The 26,338-nt window shown below is 35.7% G+C and overlaps 3 protein-coding genes and 1 long non-coding RNA gene across 4 annotated transcripts in view; 1 reads left to right on the top strand and 3 right to left on the bottom strand.

Moving 5' to 3' along the window:
- LOC149500736 (uncharacterized) overlaps nt 1-26,338 on the top strand; it is a 187,131-nt gene that overhangs the window by 142,933 nt on the left and 17,860 nt on the right. The gene's annotated exons all lie outside the window — the stretch shown is intronic.
- LOC149500737 (uncharacterized) lies at nt 3,883-13,664 on the bottom strand. The gene is made up of 2 exons (XR_016324847.1): nt 12,803-13,664; nt 3,883-4,192 (listed from the first exon to the last, which is right to left on the bottom strand). It is a non-coding gene; the product is annotated as an uncharacterized LOC149500737 (long non-coding RNA).
- On the bottom strand, nt 17,625-21,199 carry LOC114251285 (NF-X1-type zinc finger protein NFXL1). The gene has a single exon (XM_028185495.2). It carries the CDS (start codon nt 20,783-20,785, stop codon nt 18,314-18,316), a length of 2,472 nt encoding a protein of 823 aa, XP_028041296.2. The 5' UTR covers nt 20,786-21,199; the 3' UTR covers nt 17,625-18,313.
- The window catches only part of blo (bloated), a 93,222-nt gene continuing 91,424 nt past the window's right edge, over nt 24,541-26,338 (bottom strand). The window contains exons 10-11 of the mRNA XM_089735698.1: nt 26,067-26,170; nt 24,541-25,916 (exon numbers count right to left, since the gene is read on the bottom strand). Coding sequence (XP_089591824.1) covers nt 25,378-25,916; nt 26,067-26,170 — 643 coding nt within the window. The 3' untranslated portion in view covers nt 24,541-25,377. The remainder of the gene's footprint in view (nt 25,917-26,066; nt 26,171-26,338) is intronic.

Genomic DNA, 26,338 nt, shown 5'->3' with positions numbered 1-26,338 from the left:
AACGTTTATAAAATGATTGTATTTACGGTAATAGTGTTGATGATCTTCATTAGGTGGCCCAAATATACTAAAATTATTACGAGCATCCATCCTTATTTATAAATGTGTAAAGAAGCAAAATTATTATTACATTGTTCAAATTTCTATATAATTTATAAATATAAATCTGTACGTATGTACCTGTAAATATGTATATTGCGCGCGTGTGTGTGTGTGTGTGCGCGTGTGTATGTGCGTGTGTGTATATATTTCTATAATAGATAGATACACAGTGTGCAATTCATTTCGAAATTATTCTTGCCCATCTAATGGTTGTCTGGAAGAGATCACTCTTAGCGATAAGACCAAGAAAAAATGTTTCACAATATTTATTCATTTTGTGTACAATAAAGAATACTCTTTCACTGGTGGTAGGACCTCTTGGGAGTCCACACGGGTAGGTACCACCACCCCGCCTATTTCCGCCGTGAAGCAATAATGCGTTTCGGTTCGAAGGGTGGGGTAGCCGTTGTAACTATACTGAGACCTTAGAACTTATATGTCGAGGTGGGTGGCGCATTTACGTTGTAGATGTCTATGGGCTCCAGTAACCACTTAACATCAGGTGGGCTGTGAGCTCGTCCATCCATCTAAGCAATAAAAAAAAAACAACTCTATCTCGCTCTCTCTCTCATCAAACAACTCTTTAAAAAAAAGCAATGATTTAATAAGAATTAAATGAAAAAGCAAAGAATTAATATGTATTTACAACTAGCTAGACGTCTATAAAATTTTCTAACCGAAAAAATATATGTGTATAAACCATTAGAATAGATAAAACCTTAAAAAACAATATTATTATTAAAAACGAAAGAAAAAATCTTGAAATTGTATTGGTTTCACGGCAAAATTTTTAGTGACTACGTAACTTGCTTGAAAGTGAAGAAATACTCTCAAAATCCATTAATTTGTAACTCGCACTCGCACATACAATAATCGAGAGGCTCACTTCGGTAAAGCTATTCGATACATGAGACAGCAACATAAACAAACCTTCTCTCTCCCACAAAATGGGATTCATAAGTTTACCACTAGGTGGCACTAATACAACCTCACACAAATTAAACATAACAATAACATCGACTGAGTAATTAAAAAACCTCGCACTAAACACAGGTACATATAAACGGATCCTCAGGGTGGCGGCGACAATTGAGACAATTTACATCCACACGAAATATTATATTCTCTTTAGTACACGTTACGGTGGGTAGAATACGAATGCAACAGAGATATGCTAACCGCCGGTATTTATACAATCATCTTGACCTATTTAAATACAAACTTAGTAGGTAATATTAAACATCGGAAGCTGTCAAGCGGAAGGCGCCAATAAAATATTATAAGTATAAAGAAATATGAATAGTTCTATATATTTCCTAAGTTCGTAAATAATTAATTATGTGAGGCCGGAAGTGTTGCTCGATAACATTCGGCCATCCTGTGTATGCCGTGTCCCACGGCGATCAGCGCTGCTATTGGCGCCTGCTTTGTCGCTGGTGTTTGGCATCTGAAATTTACATGTTTAAGCAGTAATTATATCTTGTATTATCTAATTCACACCTTTTGTTTGTTGTACATCACACACCTTTTGTTTGTTGTACATCACACACCTTTTGTTTGTTGTACATCACACACCTTTTGTTTGTTGTACATCACACACCTTTTGTTTGTTGTACATCACACACCTTTTGTTTGTTGTACATCACACACCTTTTGTTTGTTGTACATCACACACCTTTTGTTTGTTGTACATCACACACCTTTTGTTTGTTGTACATCACACACCTTTTGTTTGTTGTACATCACACACCTTTTGTTTGTTGTACATCACACACCTTTTGTTTGTTGTACATCACACACCTTTTGTTTGTTGTACATCACACACCTTTTGTTTGTTGTACATCACACACCTTTTGTTTGTTGTACATCACACACCTTTTGTTTGTTGTACATCACACACCTTTTGTTTGTTGTACATCACACACCTTTTGTTTGTTGTACATCACACACCTTTTGTTTGTTGTACATCACACACCTTTTGTTTGTTGTACATCACACAGATTTTATTTATAACTTATGCAGCCTCTATCCTGAAGTAGTTTGATTTTGTGTTATAATTTCCACGCGTGCTTATTAATCAATTATATTTCCATTCAATGATTTTGTCTCAGATATTAATTATTTTTTTAAAAAGCAATCTTTCGACCTTACAAGTCCACCCAAAATAGGACATACAGCCCAGCTCATAATATATAGAATTCACAAGAAATGTTTCATTAGTGTTAATATTGAGATAAACTTGTACCAAAGCAGCACTTTACTGTGGTATTATACAGCTGTGTCCTAAATACATTCGACAAGTCTGTCATGTAATGTTATCTCACTAAGAGTACTATTAAAAGTATCACTACTACCCACGAATTTAACAGAATTTTGTGATATTGATATTAGGTTGATTTATCATGATTCTTCGATTATTAAATCTATATCAGCGATGTCGTAATTCGTTATTTCCACAAAGCCACAATAATGTTGTCTATATGAACATTCACGGGGGACGTTCCTAAAGAGGTCGACGGGTATGCGCCTCCAAAACCTTTCATTGTAACCACGGAAGACTTATTCTTTAATTTTTCAACTTAGCATATGCCACACAGAATATTTAATTTGCTGTCCGTGTCTATGTATGCAATGAGACTAGAGCCATTAATTAACACTATCTTTTTGTGCAAATCTATGCATATGCTGTATCTTGTAAATAAGACATTACTCACTTTTGGGTGTGAAGAGCTGGCCGCATACCATCAGCTGGCCGACGTAGTGTCCCGGGCGATGCCACACCTCGCAGCGCGACCTTCTCTTCGGCAGGCGTAACTTTTCTTCGGTTGAAAGTCGGTCCCTCTTGCAACTGGAGCAACAGCACCTTCTCTTCTTCATGTGGTAGCCAGTCGCAGATGTGTAGTATAGTTGCGGTGTATCGCACATTCTCTAGCCGACCCACGAAGACATCTGTCTTTGTTGTCCCATCCATACACGTGTTCCAACTGGTCGATCTTGTGCAGCCATCCCTTGACGTTGCTAGATTTTTCATCCGGCCGGAACGTTGGAATAACCTCCGTATCGGTTTGGGTGACACGTCGCATTTTGTATCGCCTGTGTTTCTCAGCGGTCTCAAATCCGTCAATGTATGGGCCTGGCATAATCCCACTTCTGAAGTATAAACGGATCCTCAGGGTGGCGGCGACAATTGAGACAATTTACATCCACACGAAATATTATATTCTCTTTAGTACACGTTACGGTGGGTAGAATACGAATGCAACAGAGATATGCTAACCGCCGGTATTTATACAATCATCTTGACCTATTTAAATACAAACTTAGTAGGTAATATTAAACATCGGAAGCTGTCAAGCGGAAGGCGCCAATAAAATATTATAAGTATAAAGAAATATGAATAGTTCTATATATTTCCTAAGTTCGTAAATAATTAATTATGTGAGGCCGGAAGTGTTGCTCGATAACATACATTACCCATTACCCGACTAATTATAAATATCGTTAGAAAGCTTGGCATTTCAATTAAACGCCTTAAAAAAAACTTGCATGCTACCAATATAAAAGAAAAAATTATTGCTTCTAAAGATGAATAAACGTCCTGCAAATCGAGTAACTCGCACTCAGAGCTCCGCACGTTTCACCGTGAAGAGCGTACACTCGATGCGAGTCATTCGATTCGATTTTTGAAACTCGCACTAAGCCTACTGAAAGTGATATGGACACAGATGGTTCAGTAATATCCAGTAATAGTCGCAAACGACGAGTAATAAAACAATCGAAAATCTGTAAGCACTGTAATAAAAAAAGAAAGAAGAAAAGTCATAACAATTTAGATGATGCAAATGGAGATAAGAACTCAGACTGTCTCTGCAACGGTATTAAGTCTTTAATCGCTCATAATAAGATTCCTGAACAAATATCAGAAAAAAGTGCTGATATTAATAATGTTTCAATTCCTCCTCGCCCGCCTCAAGTAAGCAGATTATTTTATGAGTCTTCGGATATTTCACCTTATCTTATCCATGTTCAGAAAAATCAAACCGCTCTCAATGATGGCACCACTCTTCATCCAGTCTCTTTTGGGAAATTTCTAAAAAAATATAATTTTTTCAATATTATCAACGGAAGTGTTAAAAAAATAGGAAGAAACCGGATCACACTGTCTTTCTCTAATTATTTAGATGCTAATGCATTTATAAAAAATGATTTATTAGGAAAAAATAATTATAAAGCGTTTATTCCATCTTTTCATTTAACGAGAATAGGACTAGTTCGTGGGGTTCCCATTGAGTGGTCACCAGATGAGATTAAAGAAAATATAAGTGTACCAGTAGGATGTGGGGAGGTTATTAAAGCTAGAAGATTAAATTATAAAAGTACAATAGAGGGCAAGACTGTCTGGAAGCCATCACAGTCTGTAGTTATTACATTCGATGGACAGGTATTACCAAAAAGAATATTTGTTTGTTACAACGCTCTAACTGTAGACTTATATACATTCCCGACTATTCAGTGCTACAATTGCTGTCGCTTTGGACATACCAAAGTACAGTGTAGGTCCAAACCACAGTGCTACAGGTGTGGCCATAATCATAGCGGAGAGTCTTGTAATGTAGAAGAAGAGCATATATCATGTTGTTTATGCAAGGGGAGTCATATGGCCACAAGTAAATCTTGTCCAGAGTTTTTAAGACAAAAACAAATAAAGTTATCAATGGCCCAAAAATGCATTTCATACGCAGAAGCATCTAAACTGCACCCGACCAGTTCAAGATCATATGCAGATATATTAATTTCAGATCCCATCCCTACACAGTCTCATACTTTCAATAACAATATAGACATACAAAGATCTCCTACTCATCATACTCAAAATTCTTATAAGAAAACATTTTTTCTTAAACCACGCAACATACCTCAAAAGCCATTAACAAAAACATATGATAAAGAAGCACACGATGCTATCATAAAAGATCCCCACATTCAATCCGCAAATGGTTGTGCATTCACCTCGAAAGAGGACGAAACTCTGTCAATTTCAGATTTAATTATTAAGTTATTATCTTACCTATTCTCAGATAAAAATTCACCATCCTTACCGAACAACGCTGCTATTCTATTGAATTTACTAAATCAAATTAATAATAATAATCAAAATAACTATGGACAAGGTACACAAAATACTACAGTGGAACTGTAGAAGTGTAAATAGTAAAAAAAGTGATTTAATATATCTTATAAATAAATATGATCCATATATTATAGCTCTTTCAGAAACATGGCTTAAGCCAAATTCTTTTTTTAGGATTTCTGGCTATACTTGTATTAGAGATGATCAATGTACTGGTTACAAAGGAACTGCAATTCTCATTAAAAATCCCCTCCCATATGTTACTTACTCTCTCCCATCTCATTCAAATGATTTTTCTACTACTGCTATCATTTCTAATAATATTTGCTTCATTTCTATATATATACCCTATCCTACTTCAGATATTATGTCTAGCATTGATAGTATTATAGATAATATTCCAAAACCATTCATAATTTTGGGGGACTTAAATTCTCATCATCCCTCTTGGGGCTGTTCTCTAAATAAAAATTATGGAGAAACTCTTTTAGATATAGTTGATAAACATAATCTTTGTATTTTGAATACTGGTGTCCCAACAAGACGAACAAAACCTGAACAAAATATAAGTGCAATAGATCTTTCTATTTGCACTTCCAGTCTAGCACTTAAGTTATCCTGGGAAACTCTTCCTTCAACATATGGAAGTGATCATTTCCCTATATTAGTTTCATCACCCTCTATACTTCCTATACCTAATAGGCCAAAATCAACATTGAAATAGAGGAATCTATGATTGTGTCAGCCTGTCAGCACTTATCAATAATTTTACAATTTATTCAAGAGTTCATAACTTCGTTCGAGTATAGTACCGTAGATTGGTTGAGGAGGGTGTTTGATGGTTAGCACATGCGAACGATTTTTCCTTTTAATTTTTAATTGTTTGTATTTTTGGTTATATTTTTTGCTGCCTATATCTATCTGTGTTTGTTCTTCTTGTTGTAATTGTCAAATTTTGTGTGAAGCCATAAGGTAAGTTTTCATTTATTTAATCTCGCATAGTCAATGCGGGCCGATCATGGAGGTTGACGATCGACCCCCTGGCCGTCCCCCAGATCCTAGTTTAACCTGGAACGATGAGGGACAACATCCTCAGGGTGATTTTACATACTCACCAGTCCTTACTGTACCATTAACTAGTTTCGAGTCGATTGAAGCACATCATCGTAAGCGAGCTCTCGAAACCAACAATGATAATGATCTTGCTTTGTCTACTTCCAAACAACAACGACCGTTAGCACCTAATAAGTATAGCCGCGAACGCTATTCTGCGAGGGATGTGGCTCCATTTTTGGTCCATGTTACTCGTATAGAATCTGACCCGAAATCGGGAACTACCCTCCACCCCATTAAGTTTGGACAGATGATGATCAAACTTAATATTAAAAATGTTCTTCCTGATGGAGTCAAAAAAATAGGTCGGAATAGGATTGCTGTCCAGTTTAAATCTCCAGAGGATGCAAACTCATTTTTGGCCAACAAAGAATTGTTAGAAAATGGATACTCCTCATTAATCCCGACTTATAATATCACTAGGATGGGTATTATTAAGGGTGTGCCTAATGACTGGTCAGAAGAAGAGATAGCTTTAAATATTAAGACACCATCTGGTTGTGGCGGAATACTGAAGGTGAGACGCATTAATCACAAAGTTATTACTGATGGGGTACCAGAATGGAAACCTACTTCCTCTGTGGTTCTTACATTTGATGGTCAGACCCTCCCAAAACGTGTCTTTTGCTGCTTCAATTCCCTCCCTGTAGATATATATTATTTCCCTACTGTACAATGCTTTGGATGCTGTAAATTCGGTCATACAAAAACTCAATGTCGCTCAAAGCCCCGCTGTTTCCGCTGTGGTGATGAACACTTTGGTGAGAACTGCACTAAAGAGGACCCAACTTGCTTTTATTGCTCTGGACCTCACTGTGCTAATAGCAAGCAATGCCCTGAATACCAGAGACAAAAAAATATTAAAGTTGCTATGGCCCAGAACAACATCTCATATGCAGAAGCATCCAAAACATTCCCTACTGTGTCAAAGTCCTTTGCTGATGTTTCAGCATCAGTCCCTCCCACAACTCATATTATTCCTTCAGCCCCCTCGTCCTTACGTTTCCATCCTCAGACTTCCTCTTCCTCCTACAGAAAAACGATCCTCCAGAAGCCTAAAAGTCATGCCCCTCACGTCCCGGGCTATGATCAAAGAACCCATAGAGCTATTACTAATTCCTACTCTTTTTCTCCCTCTACTAATGGCTGCGCTCTCAGTAAAAATTCTTCTCCTTCTGAAGATATTCCCTCTAGTGAAATCTTCTCTCTAATTAAACTACTAGCTTCTCTTTTAACTAAAATTAACCTACCTGACCACGTTGCCAATGACATAATTGACACTATTTTTTCCCACCATAATGGATCTAAATCTCTTGCAGTGGAATGCCAGGAGCGCCCTCCCAAAAAAACATGACTTTCTCCATTTAATCAATTTATATAATCCCGCAATCTTTGCAATTTCTGAGACGTGGCTCTTGCCACATCTCCCATTTCACATCCCAGGTTATAGCACCTACCGTGATGATCGTGATGACGGGTATGGTGGTGCTGCTATACTGGTCAACAATGTCTTCCCTTCTTCTTCTCTTTCTCTTCCTCCTCATGGAGCCGAGATTAATGCCATTGGTGTTAACATCATTGGTATTAATTTTATCTCCATTTATTTCCCTCCTTCTGTCCCTATATGTATTCCTTTCCTAAGAAATTTATGTATTTTATTGAACCCAATTATTCTTATGGGAGATTTTAATTGTCATCACTTCTTGTGGGGATCTGACCATTGTGACGCTTCAGGTACATATTTGGCAGAGCTAATAGATGAAATAGGGTTATACGTCCTTAACGATGGATCAGCCACTAGACTCCCTAGACCGGGTCAAAGCAGAAGTTGTGTGGACCTAACACTGTGTTCATCCACTCTAGTAAATTCCCTAGACTGGAAACGTCTTAATTTAACATACGGTAGTGATCATTACCCTATTTGTTCTACCTTTTCCAATAGGTCTCTCCCCAGCAAAAATAGAACTCCCTTATTGCAGTATCGCATTACTGACGCCAGGTGGGACATTTACCAACAGAATCTAGATAAAAGAATCCTTTCCTTTCCCCAAATCTCTTTTGACAATTTGGATGCTTGTTTGAGTTTGTATTCAGATTCCATTTCAGCTGCTGCAGATCTGAGTATTCCCTTGAAAAATTCATCTTTGGGAAAATTATCTTCTCCTCCCTGGTGGGACAGAGAATGCACAGACCTTATTAAATCCCGGAAGGAAGCTGAATTTAATTACATCAAGAATATGACCCTCTCCAACCTTCGGGAATTTAACAGAATAGTGGCTAAATCCAAGCGCACATTCAAGAAAAAAAGTATGAGAGTTGGAAAAAATTTTGTTCCTCTCTTTCACCTTCATCCCCGTCTTCCCTAGTCTGGCAAAATTATAAAAAATTTAGACGCGGATGCTTCCCTCAAAATTCTCCCAATATCTCACGGAGCATCGCCCTACAATTCATTAACAGATTGGCTCCTGCCTATGCTCCTCTTGTTGATGAATGTCCCTCATTGGCAATTAATATGCTCGCTGTTGATCCTTTAGACGAACCTTTCTCCATAAATGAGCTAAATTCTGTACTTAAATATGTCCAGGACTCATCTCCTGGCTTAGATGGCTTTCCCTACTCGTTTTACAAAATGTCTGGTCAACATAGTCGTCAGTTCCTTCTAAATTTAATAAATACATGTTTTAATTTTGGTTATATCCCTGACGCTTGGAAATCTCAATTAATCATCCCTATTCTGAAGCCAGGCAAATCTCCTGATAATCCTGATCACTACCGTCCTATTGCACTCTCCCCTGTAATTGGTAAGATCCTTGAACATTTAATTAAAAATAGGTTGGAGTGGTATGTGGAAAGTAAGGGAATGATAGCAGACTCTCAGTTTGGATTCCGAAAGGGGTTCAGTACCTTAGATAGCATCGGCACCTTTATTTCTGATACGCGAATTGCCTTCAGTGAAAACCGGTCGGTTGTGGCCTGTTTCCTAGACATTTCATCTGCATACGACAATGTTCTTCTTTCCGTGCTCAGAAGTAAATTACGTGAGCTGAGTGTTCCGGTAAAGATACAACGTTGCATATGTAATTTTCTGGCAGGCCGTACTGTTAGCGTACACATCCCTGGTGATCTTGTCCACACATCCAGGCTGCTCTGGAGGGGTCTCCCCCAGGGTTCGGTGTTGAGTCCCTTGCTGTACAACATTTATACATCTGATTTGCATAGGTCACTCAACATCGGATGCCATATTTTACAATATGCAGATGACCTGTGCATATATACAGCTGTCCCATCCATAGTTGACGCTGGCATATCCATGCAAATATCCCTCAATTCTCTGAATCATTGGCTTTCTGCTCATGGACTCCAATTGTCAGCCTCTAAGAGCTCTGTTGTGGTTTTCTCTCGTAAACGAGTTATACCAGATGTACATCTAGAAATTGAAGGATCTCCCATCAAGGTCGAAGATAATGTGAAATTTCTCGGCGTCGTCTTGGACTCTAGACTATCCGGTATCGCACATTTTAATTACACAATTAGTAAATGTGAGAGAAATATTAATATGTTGCGGGCTCTTGCGGGTGTTTGGTGGGGTGCCCATCCTATCACATTAAAACTCATTTATAATGCTACAATAAGAAGTTTATTGGATTATGGCTCTTTCTTATTAGACCCTTGCAACAAAACAGCATTAGCAAAATTGGATGCCATTCAATCAAAGTCTCTCCGCATTATATTGGGTTGTATGAAGTCCAGCCCAAGCAATGCCCTGCAGGTGGAGAGTGCCGACCCACCTCTTATCCTTCGCAGGCAGTATCTTGCAGATAGGTTTATAATTAAAGCATACTTCCATAAAAACCATATGATACTGCCAAAACTCATTCACCTAGATAGATTATATGGGAACGTAGATTACTGGAAGTATAAGGATCCCCCACTTATTTTGAATTCTTTTAGGAAGATCCGTATGATTGAGGAAAGAACTCATGTCCAGCAGTGTAATAGATTCCCCATGTATGACTCTCCAATTGAAGTTTTAAGCTTCATACCAAATCATATTGCGTCCATTGACTTGGACAAGGAAACTGTTGAGGCCAATACACAATTCTTGTCCATAGTTGAGTCCAGGTGGCGAGATTATCACAGGTTTTTTACTGATGCTTCGAAACTTTCATCTCATAGTGGGACGGGTGTCTCAGTTTATTACCAAAATTCCAACATTTTCCTTCAATTCCGGTGCCCTCCGGAAACATCTGTGTTTTCTGGGGAATGCATTGGTATTTTAGAAGCCTGTCAGTTTGTTTTTTCCCATAGCACTATTACAAGGGCAGTTATTTTTTCAGACTCTAGAAGTGCCCTGGACGCTATCGTCAAAAACCCTTTCAGGGATAAACTCCACAGTTCAATAATCTCTGAAATTAAAAATTGTTTGTTTTCATGCTCGAAAAAGCAGATCGACATTATCTTGGTATGGATTCCTGGCCACTCTGGCATCAGAGGTAATGAGATTGCTGATTCATTGGCCAAAGCTGCAATCTCCAGCAGCCTAGCCGACCTAAAACATCACTCTGTCCAAACTTATGATTTACTCCATCTTGCTAAGTCTAATTTAAGTAAGTCATGGCAAGCCTACTGGACAGAGTCCAGTAAGACGAAGGGAGGCTTATATGCTTCAATCCAACCCACCGTTCCTACAAAACCATGGTTTTTTAAATTCAAAAAGATTTCCAAACCAGTTATATCTGTGCTCTGTAGAGTTCGTTTAGGTCATTGCTGTTCTCCGGTATTTCTACATAAAATTAGAATACGTGACAATTCGTTGTGTGAATGTGGTTTGGACGACGGCAGTATAGATCACATTTTCCTCAATTGTCGCTTGAACAACTCACTCATATGGGACCAAGTTATTAGCGAACTGAAAATTCAACGGCCGGTAAATGTCCGTCACCTCCTCTCACTATTCCCAGACTCCCGTATTATAAATGCTTTTATTAAGTTTATAACTACTAACTCTATAAAATTATAATTATATGTAGTGCATTATTCTCTGTACATAATCTTTATTATAATATGTAAGTTTATAGTAACATTAAATTTGTGTTAGTCCCAGGCAACATTATTATTTCCAAAATGGGATACTTTTCATAATAAAAAGTGTATTTAAATAGCTCGACAATGTTCCATGTGTAGCCATAACACGACACTGGCAGAAATTGCTGAAAGTAGCAGCAGATTGCCATTATATAAAAAAAAAAAAAAAAAAAACATTGAAATACAGAACTAATAATGGTGATTGGAAACGTTTTAAATATTTAGCTGAACAAAAAATAAATTTATTGAAAGATATACAACGGGGTAATGAACAGGTTGCTTCGATAGCTCTGACAGAAGCATTAACAGAAGCAGCAGATCAGGTGTTTCCTTTTAAACACAACAACCTAAAAGGAATACCATCACCACCGTGGTGGGATAATGAGTGCAGTATTGCTATTAAAAAAAGAAAAGATGCAGAAAAACAGTATAGTACCTCAATGACCAATGAAAATTATTTAAATCTCATTAATATTTCTAAAGAAACAAAAAAATTGTTAAGAAAAAAAAAATTGGATGGATGGAAAAACTTCTGTCTATCCATAGACCCTAATACTAAAAGTCATACAGTTTGGAACAATATAAAACGGTTTAGATCAGCTATAGCAAATCCCACAAATAAATATATTCCCCTTTCTTTATCAGAACAGTTCCTTGACAATCTCGCACCTCCTTATGTACCAGAACAAATGAATTTATCTAGCTGCATTGATATTCATGATAACATGCATGAAAACCTAAATGAACCATTTTCTCTCTTGGAATTAAAAGCTGTGCTATCTAGGCTTAAAGACTCTACACCTGGACAAGATAGCATACCATACTCTTTTCTAGTCAATTTGTCAGATATATCACTGGTATATTATTTAAATCTAATCAACTCCATTGTACTTTCTGGTAATATTCCCATAGAATGGAAAACTCAGTTAATCTTACCAATACTGAAACCTGGTAAGCCTTCATCAGACGCATCATCATATCGGGCTATTATTTTATCTTCAGTCTTTGGAAAGATTGCTGAGAATTTAATTAAGAATAGATTAGAGTGGTTTGTTGAGAGTAATAATTTATTATCCCCCAATCAGTATGGTTTTCGAAAAGGAAAGGGCACTTTAGATAACTTATCAATCTTTATTACTGATATTCGTCTATCTTTTTCAGATAATAAAGTTATTACAGCAGCTTTTCTAGATATATCATCAGCATACGATAAAGTCATTATACCTATACTTCACAGAAAAATGGTCCAATTAAAAGTTCCAAAATTATTAACAAATTTCATAATTAAATTATTTTTTGAAATAAATATTAAATTAAACATAGATGTAGTGGAATCTAACAAAATACAAAGAACAACCTGGAGAGGATTACCTCAAGGTTCTGTACTCAGCCCACTTTTGTATAACATTTATACTGCAGATCTGGAAACAGCTCTTGGTAGTACAGTCAAAGTGCTTCAGTACGCCGATGACCTATTAATATATTCTGCAAGCACTGCAGCTAAAGATGCAGCTTCCCATTTAAATATGGCACTAAAGTCACTTAAAAATTGGCTAGATAAAAATGGATTTGAAATATCTATCTCCAAAAGCTCTGTAGTTCTGTTCTCGCGCATGCGAATTCCTCCTAATTTCGATGTTAATTTTGAGGGATTACCTATACCTATAAAAAACCAAGTAAAATTTTTAGGACTCATATTGGATGAGAAGTTGACAGGTTTACCACACTGTGAGTTCATAATAAATAAGTGTGAGAAACTTTTAAATATTATCAGGTGTTTGACAGGCGTCTGGTGGGGTGCCCATCCCTATAATTTAAAAATATTATATAATGCTATAATAAGAAGTGTCATAGATTACGCATCATTTCTTTTAGAACCCGGTTATAAGGCGGGCTTTAAAAAATTAGATAATATTCAATCTAAAGCACTCAGAATTATTACTGGTGCAATGAAATCAAGTCCCATAAATGCTCTGCAAGTAGAATGCACAGATCCTCCCTTAAATCTTAGACGTCAGTATCTAGCAGATAAATTTTTCTTTCGTTGTTTACAATTTTCGCAACATCCACTTATAAATAAAATTCAATTGCTTAATGAAAAGGTTAAAAAATCAAAATATTGGTCCAATAAACGTAGTCCGTGCATAGTACTAAGTTACCAAAAGTACCTTTTGATAAATGCACCAACACATAGAACCAAGGTATTTCCTCTTTTCGACAGTGTATTCAATGCTCTAATCCAGATACCAGACCCGCTCTAATACCAGAAGTAGTAACAACCCTTAACATTACAAAAAATCACCCATATGCAAAACCGATATTTAAATTTAATACAGACACCAACTGGAGAAATTGGAATTATATATATAGTGATGCATCTAAACTGACACGTTTAGGATGCGTTGGGATAGGCGTATATCATGAACAATATGAAATAGTTCAGAAAATCAAACTTCCCCCAGATACATCAGTATTTACTGGAGAATGCTTTGGCCTCTTAAGAGCGGTGGAGTACATACTCTTGATGAGATTAAAAGAAACAGTAATATTTGCTGATTCTCTAAGTGCTTTACAAGCTATTGAAAAATGCCCATTTAATTCAAATCAACAATATCCAGTTATCATTAAAATAAGAAATTTATTATTAAAATGCCGAGGTTTAAATTTATCTGTTGTATTTGCCTGGATTCCTAGTCATTCAGGTATTAAAGGAAATGAAAAAGCTGATCTTCTTGCTAAAGAGGCGGTGAATTGTGGAGATATAGTACCTTACACCAATTTTTGCCATGATCTAGCTAATATACCTAAGAGAAGCCTATATGAGGATTGGAATAAACTATGGTCGGAAAGCCAAAAGACAAAAGGCAAATATTATTCAGAGCTAGTACCTAATATTAGGCGTAAACCATGGTTCTTTAAAATAAAAATAAGTAAATTGTGTTGTAGTATAATAATTAGGATGAGACTGGGGCATCATTGTACACCTGTCCACCTTGCTAAGCTTAAAATTATAGACTCTGACGCCTGTTCTTGTGATACTGGTGTGGGGGATTTGAATCATATATTTTTTACCTGCCCTCTATATGACAGATCTTCTTTTTTGAGCAGTTTAATTTTCCTCAAAATACCATTTCCTACCTCTGTTCAATGTTTACTTTATGATGAAAAGCAAAATGTTTATAAATTATTATCCAAATTTATAATTGAAAATAATATTAAAATTTAATAAAAATATATTCTATTCATACATGATTTAGTTTAATAATTTCTATATATATTCCATAATAAAAATATATTCTATTTATACATGATTTAGTTGAATAATTTATATATATATATATATATTCCATATTTTCCTTTACTTCCTAATCCTCTTTCCAAATTTCCTTTACCTAATTCTTACAATTTTCTCATGCTTTGGTTCCCGAGTTTTATTACTGTCAGTGGCTAAATACATCAATATGTAAAAGCCAAAAGGAAAAAAAAAAAAAAAAAAAAGATACAGATCTTACTAAACATATTAGTGGTGAATTTTAATGTCTGGCGCATGTGCGTGTGTAGTGGTGGTGGGCTCACTGAATTTGGCCTCTTTTTTTAATTTACAGAGTTTTTTATTTTTAGTTATTTGTTCGTTGTTTTTTCGTTAATGTTCGAATGTAAGAATTGTTTGTCCGTCTTTTATTTATTTATAATTAATTAAACAAATAATTACCCTTAAGTTGACCCCCATTACTAGATATCTTTATTTTTATCGCTCAGATTAATTAATTTTGATCAATTTACGTTTCTTCGACGACTATTGGTGATTGTTCGATCATAAAAACAATTAAATTCCAAATTATTCATTATTTTATTTCTAGGAAAACCATCACCTCACGCCTTTACATTGCGCATGCGCCGGTTTTATCAGTCAGCTGGCAATGGCCGTATTTACTAGCGTTTTGTTATCAAGTGCGTTTAAACTGTCTAATTATTTCTTAAGTAGATAAAAAATATATTTAAAACTTCAACAATACCTATAGTCGGATTTTTAATTAGACGAAGCCAGCTGACAGTAGCTAATGTCACTTTGTGAAATAATGTTGCTATATTTAAAGTAATAGTGATGCGTTCAGTTCTCGTTCAATCACATAAATGAACAATGAGTGTGAAGAGTTACTCATTAATTTCAAACTATAAAAGAATATTATTTATATTTTACAATAAAATTGTATTAAAGTGATCCAATATAATAATATGTTACTAGTAGTATGTAACTACAATCAGTTTTTTTTATTTTAATTACCTATGTACCTATAATTGTTATATTTTATACATCTATAGTTTCAACTATATGATGCATTGGAAATAGGACAGTCTTACAAGCTTCCTCGCAATGTTTTTCTTAATGTTTAAAACACTCGGTATTCAGTACAGGTAGATACCATAGGAACATAATGTTTCGTCGAAAACTCGTTGGTATGTACAAAGCACGGCTAAAATTCGAACCCCGTGCCCGATATCGGCAGTTCGGCACACTAACTATTCACTAGGCAATCGAGGCAATTTCATTAATTCAGGAGTTTTTTCAATCGTTCACTTTGTCACAACACTATTTTTATTTCATCAAAAACTGACAACACAGTAAACGTCAGTTTACTTCGTCTAATAAAAAATCCGACTATACTTCAGACTTCAACAAAAAAATGTCAGTGAAGACGGCCAATTCGTTAAAGTATCTTCTATCTTCTTTAATGAATCGCTGTTCGTTAGTCTCGCTAAAACTCGAGAACGGCTGGACCGATTTGGCTAATTTTGGTCTTGAATTATTTGTGAAATCCTAGAGGAGGTTTAAAAGGTACTTAGATAAATATGAAAATGTTCGGAATTAAACAAAAATAACAATTTTGTTTTTTCTTTGACGTGTCCCCCGTCGGACGGATTCCTTTTGTTTGTTTTAAGTTTATTTTATACAAAAGCTTAGGTCTTTTATTTGTCGATTGAGGTTCTACGAAGTCTGCCGGGTCATCTAGTCATTTAATAATAATAAATCAAGTTGTCAGTCCTAAGCCTGAGAAAGCATGAACGATTGCTTTCATTTAAAAAAATGTATTAAAACCATTTCATATGTATGATTGTTCCTTTATGTGGAACGTATTCTACTTTTTTTGCTTGTTTAGACGGGTGAACGAGCTCACAGCCCACGTGGTGTTAAGTGGTTACTGGAGCCCGTACACATCTATAACGTAAATGCGTCACCCACCACGTATTTAATTAAAAGGAGTACCTATATATTGAAGTTTTATTTATTTTATAGAAAAACAGCCGGTGGTTTGTAAATTATTCAAATGGGGTCGTCTAAAACGTTTGAAAAAATTGACAATAAAAAATTTATTCATAAAGTCAATGCGGTATGTAATTAATTTTATGAATTAATTTTTAATAACCCAATCCCATTTTAATCTCATTCTCAAAGATAGTTCGGAACCTCTGGGTCTGCAGAGAGACTTCGTTTTCTCTCTGTATTTTGAATCGTATTTTCATGGGGAGTGCTCTAAATAATTGTGTGAGATGATTCCATCATCTAGTTTTTAGTGGTGGCAGGACCTCTTGTGAGTCCGCGCGGGTGGGTACCACTATCCTGCCTATTTCTGCCGTGAAGCAGTAATGCGTTTCGGTTTGAAGGGCGAGGCAGCCGTTGTAACTACACTTGAGAATTAGAACTTTATCTCAAGGTTGGTGGCGCATTTACGTTGTGGACGTCTATGGGCTCCAGTAACCACTTGACACCAGGTGTGCTGTGAGTTCGTCCACACATCTAAGCAATAAAAAAAAAAACCATCGCACTGCCCGCCACCAGAGTAGAGTTCGTCCATACTACCTGGAATCACTGCGTTTATACACAGTGCGTATCCAGAGATCTTTTTGCCACGTACCATCCGGCTTTGGAATGAGTTCCTCTTCATGGTATTTCCCGAACGCTATGCCATGTCTTTTTTCGAACCAGGTTTGTGGAGAGTATTTAACGGTAGGCAGCGGCTTGACTCTGCCCCTGGCGTTGTTGAAGTCCATGGGTAATGGTAGCACTCACCATCAGGTGGGCCGTATGCTCGTCTGCCTATAACATCAATAAAGAAACAAAAGAAAAAAAAACACTTGTATCCATTATAATCAGGTGGGGCGCCATAAGTTCTACTCTAATAAAAATCAAATATTTTAGGATTTTTATTTATTTATTGATGCACAAAACTAATTACAATCATTACAGTACATATGAGTCGACTATTATCAAAGCCGGCAATGTGACTTTTGGACAATTATTGGTAAATCAGAAAAACGAATTATTGACTTTGTATTCCATTGGCAGTCACAAAACTCTTCTGAACGACATCTTAGATAAATAACAGGTTAAGTATTAACCTTTATTTAATGGAGGTTTTGAACCGTATTCTTTGAAGGAGACGATTATATTCAAATCAATCTGTATTGACATATCAATAACATTTTTTTGTCCAAATGCACAGATTGCCACCTTTGATAATAGACGACTCATATAAGCTAAATCGTACAAGTAGTACCTAGATCTAATCAGGTGGGTAATAAGTTCTGCTCGCCTAACAATCAAAATATTTTAAGTTTTTTTTTTGCACAATACAAATTACAATCATTACAGTACATATTAGCTAAATCGTACAAGTAGTACCTAGATCTAATCAGGTGGGTAATAAGTTCTGTTCGCCTAACAATCAAAATATTTTAAGTTTTTTTTTTTAATGCACAAAACAAATTACAGTCATTACAGTACATATAAGCTAAATCGTACAAGTAGTAGCTAGATCTAATCTGGATTGCAATCTAAATAGTAGATAAATTTAGTTAAAATGGCTGTAATTGCAGAGTGATTTAATTATACAATACACAATAAATACATAATGCTAACATCACAACTATAACAGATATAATTGGAATCCAGTTCTTTTGTAACATGTTCCTGTTATCTTTATTGGGGATAATCTTCTTCTCTTTGTAGTTTTTCTTTTTCCCACTCAATTTCCATTCATATTCTGCTAGCTCTCTCCTGTTCTTTTCTTCCTCTAACTTCTTTTGTCGTTGTTCTTCCATCTCTTTTTCAAGTTTAGCAGCAAGTTTTTTCTTTTCACATGATTCATCACATTCTATTTTTGTTTCACCATTTCTAATCAAATTACAAGGAAGCTCTTTTTTAATGTTTCTACATACACAATATGCTTTGGTCTTCTTTGTGCATATTTGATTGGTGCAAGGACCAGAATGACATGTGTTTTTGCAACGGTGTCCACATACCAAGCTCTTCGGGCACTGTTGCTTACAAGAGAGCATATCTTCAGAAGCTACAGACAGTTGTCTGCAGCGTATGTATAATTCAGTTACATTGCAATGACATGCAACTCTTTCTAAAATCTCACATGGAGGGCATGGTCCTGGGTGACAGGCACCCTTTGGGCATTTGTGTGTGCATTTCTCAGGTCGAGAAACTAAGCAAGGCTTGTCACAGGGTTTGCAGACAGATGGCACATCTCTATAAGCAGGATCCTCACGGAGAAGGTGGCATTCCAATGTACATTTATGATTACCACAAGTTAGAGGTTTTCCGCACTCTCTTCCACAAGATCTTCTTTTTGCTGAATGACATGCCTGTGTGTCTGTCTCATGTTCACCAAAGCAAATTAATTGTAACGGAGTCTCACATGGAGGGCAGTCTAATGCTGTGATTTTTGTTTTTGGCCGTTGAGCTTCCCAGGGTGTGGCAGGTTTCTTGACTTGTCTAAATACGACTAAAACACATTTATGGCAGGTGCTCTTGCAATAGTGCTCACATTTATTATACTTCTTACCGCACACTGCTTTGCAAGGGGGACACTCTCCAAAATGGCAGGAATGTTTGTTTTCATCTACATGTCCACATTTGTATTTTAAATGACATGGAAGTGTGCATCGTGGTGGTTTAATCATTTTGTATCTACCACATGGAACGGTTTTGATAGTTTTTTTACAGTTACATGGCACTTTTATTTCTTGGGGGCAAGGATAACAGGGACCTAGATGGCAGATATTGGTACATCGATGTCGACCACATTGGAGTTGCTTATCGCATATTTTCTCACATGGTGGACAGTTACCATTGCAGCACTTCCGGCCACAACTGTGTTTTCTACAGGGCCGTGTTCCTCTGCATTTTGTTTCACATCTGAATTCTTTACTGCATGGCAGAGATCTGAGGTGTGTTCCACATTGGCATTTCTTTTGGACTAACACCTGGCACGGTGGACATGGGCCTTTATGACATTTCTCTGGACATGTATGTTCACAGTCATGTTTTTTGTTGCATGTTCCAAGACATGTTTCGATGGTATCAGGGCATTCTACATAGCGTTTATTTGCCCCACATGGACATGATTGATTTCCAGAGCTGGGACAAGGCCCGCAATTCCCTGAATGGCAGACTTTTTCACACTTATGATAGCCACAAGGGTATGACTTCTGGCACGGTCGCTGACACTGCCAGTGTGGATCATTGCAAGGTCTATGGGCTATCTCAGCTCCACAGTTACATGATTGTGAGCTTGAGAAGTGACAAGGTGGGCATTCTCCTTCATGGCAAACATCTTCACATTTATGAGTTTTACAAAGTAATGTTTTCTGGCATGTTTGGTTACATGACCATTTAGCTGCACTGCATCTTACTTTTTTAAATTCCTTCTCACAGTAACAGGTACCATTGACAGTCTGTGGGCAAGGTGGACAAGGGCCCGGATGGCAGAGTAACAGACACTTATGTTTACAGCTATCACCCGCTGACAACCTTTTCTCGCATATCTCCCCACAGCTATGTGGTATTAACCAAGGGTGAAATGTCGGATCATCGTTTTTCCCGCAAAAACAATAATATTTTCGCGGTATGTCAGTTTTGTTGTAAGTAAATCTACACTTTGGGCAGCACCACTCGGTTTTTTGTGGTTTCACAATGGATACAGGACCCTCATTCTCGTCACTGCGAAGCGTGACGCTGTCGATTGACCATTTCTGCACACAGGTGAGGTGGAAATAGCAGTAGCAATGCCCACAGGTCCAAATAGCATCTGTTCGTTTGACAGAGCTTATACATATGAGGCATGTTATAGGATTACCACTAAGCGCTTCTTCTAGAATGTTCTTGGTCCTATTGAGCATACGGCGATCGCCACCACCCTTGCAGTATCTTTGTAAAACTTCCTCGAGCACACTAGCATCGTATGGTTCATCATTTTCAGAAGACGAGAGTTCACTAAATTCTTGCAGATGTCTCTGAACACTTAGTTGCAATGACGCAGCGGCATCTCGATACTTTCGTGACATGATAAATTAACGAAGCTTTAATGAAAGGTAAAGTTTAAATTCTGGTTGAAACTAAAAATCAATATTCAGTTTCCACTTTTTGTTTAAGGGATTTTATGACCTGGTAACTAAGACCTTTAGGTCAAGTATAATTTTAATGATAACTTTCTTATATGAAAAATGATATTATGAAATGAAATGAGATGATATAGGATGAAGTATAATCTCAGTAAAATGGTGGTCATTTACTGAGACTTTTCAGCAGACTTTTTGGAGGATCCCGAGAAGTTACGTTCAGCGGCTTTGTTTCATTTTTCCGCATTTGTGCACTTTCACAGATGCTAAACAGGTAATAAACCACCGTTATTACAGATTTGAACTTGAAGAAACACTAAATAGACAAAATAAAACAAATCACACAACTTCACTCCTCGCGTTACCGCCAAAAAGTCTCAGTTTCCACTGGATTTTAACCATAGATTAATAAAATTCTTCTTAATTTTAAATTCCACTCACACAATATATTTGTATTATCTATGCTCAGAGGATGTATGGGCTTAGATCCCCTTGCCTTTCCTAACAAGGAAAAATTGTACCAAAAAAAAAATATCTATGCTCAGACTTCCAATCGGGCATGACGTTTGCTTTTAGGGATGCAACATAGACTTAGAAGTTTTATACTTCAGTAGAATGCAATGATAAATTATATTTTCTAAACATCGAATTAATGTTGATAAACATCACTATCGATGATTTGTAAATTGATAAATCGCCTTCATGCCAAGAAACAAAATCCAAGAATATCGTTCATGAAAGTCCATAATCCTTCGTTGTTAACTAAAACCTATGTTTTCAGGAAAGCTGTATAATTACTAATAAAGGTTAGAACTCCGATAGTATTAGATTAACATTCCAAATCTAAATTATGTAATTGTATTTTCAACCATTACCAACTAATCGTTTTACTGTATTAATTTGTTAAAATTAAAGTTTTTTTGAGTTTATAATACTGTTGTAGGTAAATGAACATACCTGTTCAATATATGTCACCGTTATACATGAACATCAATCACCAAAGTCAGGGCCACCTGTGGTTTTTACAATGCAAATCATTATAGTATTATTCTTTGATGATACTGGGTATCCATTCATTAAAAAACATTAGTACCTATTTAATTTTATTGGGTACCTATTGTTTTACCTTTTACTACTACTACTTTACCTATTACTTTTATCTCAGAACACGAAAAAAGAAATTGTTGTCTATAGCGTCGGTTTCCGAACGATAGTTTTACCTGTAAAGTCATAAAAAAACATTGATGAAAAATACATACATACTTTTATTAATTGAATTGAATTATTATCACTGAATTACCATTATTTTGTATAATACAAAGGAGTTAACCGAAAATTTATTTTCTTACAATTCAATCGTCAAACCTTACAGTGCTCGCTAGGAGTGGGTAATGTCGGTTTTGCCGCGTATCGAATCGTATCTATATATCGAGTATCAATATCGGATATTGAATCTATATATTTTCTGAATCTATATATTGATGGATGCTAGTAGATTTTCTCGATTCATGATATTTGAGATTTGAAACGATACGCTGATATAATATCGTAGTAGATATAGATTTAAGTCAACGTTATACGGTTGGTTTTCTGATATCAATTTATAATATGATTTTAAAGTAATAAAAAGAACATGAAAATAAAAATATCAAAAAAACTTTCCTTCATGCTTTTATCAGGCTTAGGACTGGCTACATTATTTTCAGTTTTTAGTATTTTGTGTCTTAATTTAAAATTACAAAATATACCAAAAGAGTGTAGCTTTCAAAAGTTTAATACAAACACAAGAAATAAACTCAATTATTTGGATTCAACTAAAAATAGAAAAATGTGTTTTTAAAAATCAAACACAAAAAACTTTTAAGTATTTATAAACACTTGTCCAAAAATTCTAGTTCAAGGTCAAAGCGCGTGAAATTAAATTCAACGATGCAAATAGGCTATACTGCATTCAAGTTAGGGTCGAAAGTTGAAACTTCTTTCCTAAATTGTATCCTGCTGATACGCTAAGAATAATCTACAGACATATGGACTTAAATATAAGGTTTACAATTGTATGGATAATGCCTGTTTCTGTTTCATTCATCACATGATATCCCTATCGTGCGCTCACTCACTCTGGCCGATTCGATACGAACCAAACGAATATTGCTGATATTAACGAATCGGTACGATATGCCGATGCGCATCACATCGAGCAATATCGTGTATCGGCTGATATCGATATATAGATTTCGATTCACGAATCGGTACGATATGGCGATGCGCATCACATCGAGCAATATCGTGTATCGGCTGATATCGATATATAGATTTCGTGCGGGGCGATATCGGATTCAACGATATTGCTGCGATATATAGATATTGAATCTATATACGATTTATATCACCCACTCCTAGTGCTCGCATTACATAACGGAACTTAGCCGTAATGTGGTGGTACCTAGTTTTTGGCGCTGTTTTTAAAATCTATCCGCTTGCGACCACGCCGCCACCTTAAATGGTTCCATTTCAGCGTACACTTTTTAATATACTGAGATGATACTTGTTGGAGTTTTTTACTGGTGGTAGGACCTCTTGTGAGTCCGCACGGGTAGGTACCACCGCCCCGCCTATTTCTGCCGTGAAGCAGTAATGCGTTTCGGTTTGAAGGGTGGGGCAGCCGTTGTGACTATACTGAGACCTTAGAACTATATCTCAAGGTGTGTGGCGCATTTACGTTGTAGATGTCTATGAGCTCCAGTAACCACTTAACATCAGGTGGGCTGTGAGCTCGTCCACACAGCTAAGCAATAAAAAAAAAAAAAAAAAAATATAAAAGTAATGGCCGGCAACACTTGACACATGTAAGGTTACAGATTTCTAATATTGGAATTATTTTAAATGTTTAAAACAAATACTTAATTGTCTTCTCGTCAGTGAAGACAATGACTTCTCATATAGACACGGCCAGAGCAACATCTAAGAGTCTTATAAAAATAAAATATTATAATCTTGTAATAGTGTACAAAGTATTTGCAATATAATTATATGAACCATGAAGCAGTGTTTTTAAATAGCCCCTCACCTACAGAACCCAATCCCCTCAAATTGAACAATACTCCTTAATTATACCCTCCATATTTCAGGTATGACACTTATTAAGGGTATCCATATTAATACTTAACAGTCGATTTTCATCATAGTTAATACAATTGCTATACAAAGAAGCCTGGATAAAAGAATAGCTGTTGAATTTTTCCTCAAATGATGAAAATAAATTCAAAGAAAAGAATTCGTAAACACAAATTTTAATGGTTCGTTCTTTGACCATATTCAGATTAGTTTCGTCTATTCAATGTTTTTATATAAACGAGACGAAGATTTGGTCATTAATATCCTAAGTGTATTTATTATCTATTAATGTTAATGTAAAAAAAAACTTTTTGCGCAAATCTTTCTTTTCTTTATGCATGGAGGTAGTTCTACCCTCTATATCGCTACGTAATTAAATATGGTGACACTGTTGACGAATTACTTTATTTTCATTTTCATTGAGAGGATTTAACATTTTAAAGATTTTAATTTTAAATTTTAAATTGTTTACGGAATGTTTATAATTATATTACGAACTTGTAGAAAACTTTAGTTGAGATTTTGATCTTTGTCTTTAGGGTACTAAAGACTACTATATTATTATGTTAAACAATGAAACAAAAATAATTTATTAATCGTTTTATTTAAAAATCGTTCACAGTTAAGTTAGAATTATTTATGACTCTAATAAAAACATTCACAAAGGAAATATAGTTACATTTTATTATTATTTTAATGGACGGAACTAAATTGTTAAAATTAAGGTCGGCGATTAATAATATTCAAAGTACTTATATCAGAAATAAATAGCACAGTGCTATACTGGTTCCTACCTAGGCACAGGCATCTATTCTTGTGCTTTTAATTTTTTCAAAAATAACGCTTTTATAAATTAGATCGTAAGACTTCACAATAACTACCTATGTTATGAAGAATAAATGTATAATTTTGAACTTAGAGCCAGTCACTAAAAGGCATATCATTACCTAATTAATAAAATTCAACTTACAAGCAAAGTTACGTATGCACAAATATTATTTAATATTACTAAGTTAGTTTCATGGAAGCATTTTGATAAGACTAATTTATAATTTTAATGGTAACGAAACATAGTGTCAATGGCACTGTCGAACAAAAGTAAAAACTTAGGTATTTAATTAAAATTATATAGCACCACGGCATTTTGTTCTACGATGAATCTTGGAACTACTTTTTTCTTCTTTTTACTAAAAAGAAAAATGCTCTATTTCTTGGTAGATCTATAAGATTTTTTTTAAACCACAGTTTATATTACTATTTTGAAACAAGCTAAATTTTCTCGTTATTAATTGTAAGGGCTGAACTTCGTAATTATTTTCAAACCGAAATGGTTATAGCTTCATTCATTATATTACTTTGTATCGTTATAAGTTTTGTCTTTACTGATATTCAAATAAAAAAAAAACCTTATGAATTTTTTATCCTCATCGCACACGAGTGTTAATTTCAGGTTTTTTATTCTTACTCGATAATTTAAACCAACCAGCCTTTTTATTGTTATCTTTGGGCATCGATATCGAGCGCGAAACGCGTTCCCTATCACTATCCCGACTGCTCACGTCTGCCGATCTTTTCCCGTCTCTAGGCGTTGACTTTCGTGTACTCTCAACTTTTTTTTCGGGTTTTTTGTATAGTGTTGTACTAGAACTAGTTAGTCGATTATTTTGAGGTCGTTTGGTCAAAGTGCTTTGACTATACGATTTATTCTTTTGCAATGATGGTCTCTCATCTGTTAAAGTTTTAGTCGATGCTGCTTTCTTCATAGTTTCTTTCGGTTTCATTTTTCTTGGTTTCTGTGCATAATGGACGTCGTATTGATCGCTATAATGCTTCGGGGTCCATGGGGCGAAGATAGAGAAACTTTTTGTGGTGCTACGGACTTGAATATTTGAAGAGTTGATAGATGAAACGTCGTCTCTTGAACGATTGCGTGATATTCGACCGGGGTCTGGAATATCACCCACTGGGAAAAAAAAACAATGCTTTTACATAAAAATCATCTTATTATTATAATATGACGTTATTACGATTACGAACATAGTTCTTTTTTGTGAATTATAAAATAGCATATGGATTTAGTGAAATTATGAATTTTAAATCGATTTTCCGTTACCTGTTGTTGCATGTAGATAAACAACGCTGCGTTGTGATTGGTGACTAGAATCCCCTTCTGTACTACTCTCTCCGGAGTTAGTTACTGGAGTCCTTCGTCTATGTCTAAAAAGTGTAATTTTTGTGTTTACAATTCAATGCGATTTAGTTGGGGCGGTACACAACTTGAAAGTTACTTAATAAACTCAGATGAAATCGATATCATTATTTAACTCTTTGAAGGGCAACGGTAGTATTTTTACCACCAGTTATTTTGCAAATATTTTTGAACGT

This window comes from Bombyx mandarina, chromosome 20 (genome assembly GCF_030267445.1).
Source record: "Bombyx mandarina strain Sakado chromosome 20, ASM3026744v2".
In the NCBI taxonomy this organism is placed as follows: Eukaryota; Metazoa; Arthropoda; class Insecta; order Lepidoptera; family Bombycidae; genus Bombyx; species Bombyx mandarina.
The sequence above is the reverse complement of the archived record's forward strand: the minus strand, read 5'-3'. Positions and strand labels throughout refer to the sequence as shown.